At 33.0% G+C, this 7,143-nt stretch overlaps 1 protein-coding gene across 4 annotated transcripts in view; it reads right to left on the bottom strand.

The window, feature by feature from the left end:
• LOC106457351 (poly(rC)-binding protein 3-like) overlaps nt 1-7,143 on the bottom strand; it is a 198,798-nt gene that overhangs the window by 77,980 nt on the left and 113,675 nt on the right. For 3 of the 4 annotated variants that reach the window (XR_001290698.2, XM_013916755.2, XM_013916757.2), the window contains one exon: nt 2,597-2,726. Coding sequence is in view for 3 of the 4 variants with exons in the window: in XM_013916755.2 (XP_013772209.1) it covers nt 2,597-2,680 (84 nt within the window). In the remaining variant the exon portion in view is untranslated. Of the gene's footprint in view, nt 1-2,596; nt 2,727-6,140; nt 6,271-7,143 lie in introns of those variants that run through there. The other variant, XM_022383247.1, reaches the window with a different exon arrangement.

Raw genomic sequence — 7,143 nt, 5'->3', positions numbered from 1 at the left:
AGAGGTCTAGTTGGAACTCCTCTACCCCAAAAAACATCCTGGATCTGCCCCTGTTTTGAGTAACAGTTTTTCAAAGTATGAATTTCTAACAATGTTTAACATAAGTACTCCGGAAATCTAGCGAGCTTTGGCATTTCTATATTTTATTGTTCTTTACGAACATCAGTATTGTTCGTCAAATATCATGTATGGATTTTTGCACACGTTTTGAAAAATAATTTTATTTTCAACAATGAATGAAGTATTCAATTATCTTACACTTGATGTAGGCCTACAGCCTAAGCTAGCCATTTCTTTAAATATTTTATTGTTGGTGGTTTTGAGGTGATAAAGAATCTTAACATTATATAAAAATTTGTTGTTGGAAAATATATTTATTTTCATCAACAAAAATGTAGTAGTTTTAACACAGTAGTCTTGTGGAAATTTGTAGGGAGAAACCCGTGGAATGCTATTAACCGTACCAGTTTCAGGTTTTTATAGATTTTGTACTACTTTGCATGTATGATATATTTTCATGTACAAGAGTTTAGGATGAATAAAATACCTTTCTCCTACATTATTGCACCCGAAGACAGGATTTCCTCTAGCTTTTCATATATTTTCACCATAAATTTTAAAGCAATTTTAATATAAAAATATTTTAAAATCGACATTTTTTTTTTCACACTCTGATTTATATTTCGTGTGATTCAAAATGAAAAAAGTTAATACTTTCATTTCTGCACAGCTGCAAAGAGTTTTGCCCGTAAACAAAACAACGTAATTGTTGATTTCTTTTCCCTCTCATCCCAAAGAATTATTATTACTAAGAACCTATTGCCCCTTCAGAATATATTATTCATTTCTTGGTTGAAATCTTGCTACGGTGCTACGTCATGTGGCTAAATCATTTATGATAAAACAAAGCTTTGAAAACAGTTACAACAAAGTTTAAAAAATATTTTGTTTATGTTTGGTTCTTTGTTTTGAATTATGATGTTTTTACTCTTTAATTAATATACTATAAAATAAAATAATCAAATCAGATATGTTTACTGTTCAGTGAATGTGGCAGACGACTGCAGAATATTGTGATATCTGAAATCTTTATTGAATATCGTTTTTATATTTATCCTATTCAAACAACGTACATAAATGGTCTGGCTACTTAATTATATGTAGTTGTAATCGTAATATGTTTTAAATAATACCATTGCTATTCTTACCATGAGACTAAAACGTGTTTTAATTATTAATTTAATTGATTTACAGAAGATCAATGTGGGTTTACTGCACATCTGAAAAATGTGATATTTAGTCAACAACAGCGATTCGTCCGCCAAGTTGGAAATAACCTTTTTTTTGACAAACAGCAATCTTCAAAAGAGGTCTAATCGTATGAAATCAAGAATAATTCGCAAATTACTTTGAAAAAATCACTGTAAAAGAAAACTGGAAAATTAATACCATGTTAGAAAAACGAAGTGGTTGAAAAAGTTAAGACGTTAGCACCCCCCCTTTTTTCTTGTACCGGTTGTTGGAAACGTGGTGTACTAATCTATTAATAAGCCCATAGATTAATCGAGTAGCAAATACCACTAAACGCCCAGGTCCAATAGTTATCATAAACAATTTACGAAAAAAAAAAAATCGACCGCTTCAACATGCTAGGAAATTCTTAATAAAATATGTATAAAACCATAAACAGACATTACAAAAACTACAATATATCATATTTGTTACACAGTCTAGACAATGCATACAATAATGCATTTCTCTTTCTGATATTTAAATGATTACGTAGAGTGGATATGTTCCGAACATTTATTATTAAGTAAAAAACTCAAAGTTTAAAATATATAACAGTATTAATTAAAAGGCAATTTGTGAATCAATAACATTTCCTAAATTATCAGCAAGTTTCACGAATTTACAATTTGGATGTATTTTGCATGTACACAAGTGGGTTAATTTGTTTTAAAACAAGGAATCAAATTATGAATATTTGATGGTTAAACACTAAATTCCCATGTCTCGCCCTTCTCAAGTAACAATCTCGCCTTCAATGTTGCTTTAATTTATAATACGTGGTTTAGTGACGAATGGGTCGTTCGAAAATAATACAAATGAACCAGTGATGGCAACAGTTCTTCAAAACCGAAGGGTATGTGTTCTAGTAGGTATGAAACCGAAGATTATGTGTTCTAGTAGGTATGAAAACACGACTAGAAATGACTCTAGACGGTACCGAGCTGTTTTATCTACTATCTTATACAAAGTAACGAAATTGACACAAACTATTATAGAGAAGTCCGTGATAAGTTATACATGTGTCGTTTTCATTTCTTGCAAGGTACGTTTTACTTGAGATAATTTAAAAAACAATAAGAGCTATAACAATCAATTTAGGATTTACAACAAAATAACGAAAACGTTTAAACTTTTATATGTGACTGCGCTTAGAAAGATTCAGAGGGAAAAAAATTTAGGACTCAATCAATCTTAATTTTTCTATACTATGTACAAGTTAAATGGTGTTAATTATGTCTCTTGTAATCGAAAAAAGGCAAGATGAATCGCAAACACAACAGTAAAAAAAAAAAATTACACTTACTTTGCCTTGCATGATCAGCCTGATGGTAAGGGTGACGGAGGGGCCGTCTGAGGACGACAGGGGCCTGGAATCTACGGTAGCCATGGCTGGTGATCGGTATAGGTGGTGGTGGTGAAGGGTGAAGGAGGAGCTAAAAAACGGACAAATAACCTTTTATCACCAGGTGTTTGAACAAGAAAATTTACACTTTAAAACAGATGCTCCGAAACAGGAAGTTCAAGCAGGAACGCTTATTCACTGAAACAGTAGATAAGCAAGTCTACCTGCATGTTTAAGACATCAAGACCAGATCAACATCTGAAACCTTGGTGACTCTGACTGCATATGACGTCACACTACCTTAGTCTTACGGACTATTCCACTGAAAAGTTGGCACGTGCACAGGTCATCCAATTAGCTGCTTACTGAAACTGATGTACGCACGTTCTTCCCGGGACTTTAGAAACAATGGTTGCTGCAAACTTGTTTTTACAATGCTTTAGACGCAGTTTGGCATGGGCTGTGGGCCAGTACTTAAAAGAATGTAAAGCATAAAAAAAAAAGCTTGTCTCTCTCAAACGGGAAGGGATGGAACATTGTGGCCTGTGCTTTATCTTTCCATCACGTGACTGAATCAGCATCTTCTTTGTAAGCAGTAACCTGGTGGGTTAGGATTGGCAAAAGAGCATAGTAATAGCACAGAGGCGGATTACAAGACGAGGTATTAAGGACAGATGTCAGGCTACAGCCAAGCAATTCTACATATAAGGTTTCTTGTCCTGTCAGGCTTCCCAGCTTGGGCTCAGGAAAAAAATCATGTCTGAAAAGGGTTCTGTAGCTGAAAAAGGGCGGGTCTTCAGAAGAACTACAAGAAGGGAATAACTAGAGCTAACTGGTATTGACGTTTCTGTTAACGAAATCTACTATAACGCAAGAAACTAACTAGTACAAAGTTTATCGCAAATTAAGAGGTTCCCACTGAAAGTTACCTTATCTTCCAACACAACGGTAGACTGACTAATCACTTTTAAACAAAACATATTCAAATGCATTAAAACATGATAATTTATGTTAACATTCTACATTTTTCACACCCACACCTTAGCAGAACAATAGCTATAAAAGTTTTATGTTTAGCACAGAAGTTCAATATACTAGCATTAGTACTAGGCCTAAACCAATTCCTTCATTATCCGTTTGTGCCATAAATATGTAGAGATAGTAAGCTTAGTGACCAACGTAAAATGTAGAGAAAGGAGACCATATTAAAACATGATTCACCAACATTAAACTAAATGGATACAAGATCTTAAAAACTAGCGGTACAATACAGCATAGCATCAATGAATATAAAATGTGAACCAATCCGAGTTTTCAACTTTCTGTTCAGGTAACACTGGAATCCAATGTTTGTGTGTTTTTAAGAGTACGATAACGTGTTGTAAGGACAACCCAGAATCACTCATATGAAAAATCGCTGACACAGGAAACCATAAAAAAAAAAATAATAATCCAATAATCTTATTTTCTTTACTTGATAAGATAATAAGCTGCAGTCATGACTCATACGAGCTCGGCACAAAAAACAGAGCATAAAAGATGTACAAACTTAAATATGAGGCACAGAATGTACTAAACCATTCGGAGTCGTAACGATCGTTTATCATTATACATGAATATGTTCTTGTTTAGGTTTGCTCTTCGGTTTAATTCGACAAGAGTACACATTAAACCGTTATCGATGAAATATTCACGACACATACATATATCACACACACACACACACAAAATAAGTTGTGCCGTTTAATAATCTCAAGCAAAATGCTATATTAGCAACCCTCTGAATCTGTTTTCACTGCAAAGCAGAAGTGCTTTGCTGGTGACTGATATCGCAAAATGATTCATCTATTCATCAGCCACGCTAAGAGCCTACTGACTTTGTATTTTGTTTTTTCTCTTCAATACATCCGGAATTTCAAGTCAGTTTTCTAATGCTTTACTTGCAAATATAAACTGTATGAAATAAGGCTTCGCGTTAATATTACGAGTATGTTTTGTCAGTCTTGTTTACTGCCAACGAAGAAATTTAACAATGTCAACTGTATAATTCAGTTTTTTAATCAACAAATCAATTTCACCCAATCCTTACAGCAACACACATACAAAAATCAAAATACAAATTCAGATAATGCTAATAGTCTGTTCTACGTATTCTAGTAACAAGGGAAGATGTATTAGTAGCTTAATTTAAAACATTAAATCTCTCTACATTGTCAAAGATGCACTATTTATGAAGTGCAACTTTAAAAACAAAGAAAAGAAACAGAAATAATAAAGGAATGACATAGCGCAGCAATCATTTTATTTCTTATAAGTAACAATTTCTTTGCTGTAGATTTTTCACCTAACATTTAAACATTCTAATATCCACGGATTTTCAACTGTTTGGCTATACGACTTACGCTTAAAGTATCTTTTCAATTAAAAAATAAACAATTCTAAGCCTTTTTTGTCCCCTACGTCCTTGTTTAAATATGACATTTCAACTACCGTTTGAACACGATATTCTTTAAATATTATATTTTAATAATCATCTGGACACATTCTAACATATTTCCCGAAATCCTGTTTAAATATGATGTTTCAACAATCATCTGGACATACTTTAACATTTTGTCCTCCGCTTTCCTGTTTAAATATGATGTTTCAACAATCATTTGGACATACTTTAACATCTTGTCGTCTGATATCCTGCTTGAAACAGGATAGCAGAGGACAATATGTTAAAATGTGTCCAGATGATCGTTGAAACATCATATTTAAACAGGATAGCAGAGGACAATATGTTAAAATGTGTCCAGATGATCGTTGAAACATCATATTTAAACAGCATAGCAGAGGACAATATGTTAAAATGTGTCCAGATGATCGTTGAAACATCATATTTAAACAGCATAGCAGAGGACAATATGTTAAAATGTGTCCAGATGATTGTTGAAACATCATATTTAAACAGCATAGCAGAGGACAATATGTTAAAATGTGTCCAGATGATTGTTGAAACATCATATTAAATATGATATTTCATCTGTAAAATGAATTAACTTTTCACGATTTGTATTGTACATACTTGTTCCAATAATATATTTCAGTAACACACTGCCTTAAGTGATCCTAATCTGAATATTGCCCTTTAACTAGCATCTTGTCATAATATACCAGTTTTATGCTGTTTTGTACTATTATAACCTTGTTTGATCATAAGCGTTTAGTTATGATCTTGTTTTACTACTTCCTTGGATATGGTATTTCAACTAACACCTGAAATCATATTTTAATACTATTTTCTAGTACTAGTCCAATGGCAAATCAGGCAAAAAAGTAATTTATGATTTAGAAGTGAAAAATACCTTTCACTACTACGAACTATAACAAAAAAGAAATACCGTGAAAATTCACTTTTCATTCATCGATAATTTAGTTATAAAGCTGTTATTTGATCGGTGTGTAACAGCGGATCCTCTGCTCTCCTTATTGTTATGGCAGTCAGCTTAATTTTCCTCACCTGTTCGGAGCTACTTCAAAAGTGTGCGTGCACGGTAGTACACAGCCACCTCTACTTCAGAATCGTTGCTGTCAGACAAATCGATACAGGAATGAAAGCTTCAACTATGTCTGTTGTTATTAGTGAAGAAGGGTTGATCACACAGTCGGTCGTCTTAGCAAGATTCTTCCTAACATTAAGCAGTTAAACTACAAGAAAAGGAGTGTAATATTTATCCACGATTATAACATATCGCTCCTCCTGCTTTTTGGCATCCTACGCACTAAGAAATAGTGTCGAGACTCTGTTGGTTGAAAAATACTGGGGTGTCACAGTGGCGTGGAGTTTATGTTTTCATAAGATAGTCAAGCATACGATACAACAGAGCACATCATAAATACTATATTGTATGTTCAACTGATGACTATTACCAGTTTGATATGACCACGACTACCCGGATGTGCCAAACTACTGCTCGGTGTTATACTATCTGAAGTATTAAATTAGTAATTCTAACCTCTAAGAAGTGTATCATACTAAAAATTATCCACAACATACAATACGCTTGAAAAATAAAAGCTGAAATGACCAATGTCTACATAAAATGCATTTTTTCACAATGTGTACGGTTACAGATGGTTCTTCTGCCACAGTTCATAATCATAACCACAAAATAAATTATTTAATAGGAATCTTTAAGTCCAATAACACAGGTCCGCGAATTTAAACTTCATAAAAGTTGTTTTGGTTTTAATAACGGATTGTCCATAATTCAGCTACGCAGATGTCGAAAATAATATTCACTTTTTCTATCACGTAAGGATTTTTTACAAATCAGGGAGAAAAAACTCTTACTTAGAACAAATTATTATTTCGTTTACCACAATGAACATTTTCTATATTATGTTTGTTAACAAAATTACAAACAAATTGAAGAAAAGGGAAGAACAGTGATGACAAACGAATATTCATCTTCATTTATCCTGATTTTTTTGTAAAATCTACATCTTTTAGTCTTAAAACT

This window comes from Limulus polyphemus, unplaced genomic scaffold (assembly GCF_000517525.1).
Source record: "Limulus polyphemus unplaced genomic scaffold, Limulus_polyphemus-2.1.2 Scaffold320, whole genome shotgun sequence".
Taxonomy (NCBI): Eukaryota; Metazoa; Arthropoda; class Merostomata; order Xiphosura; family Limulidae; genus Limulus; species Limulus polyphemus.
Note: the sequence above shows the minus strand (reverse complement) of the source record. Positions and strands in the feature narration are given on the sequence as shown.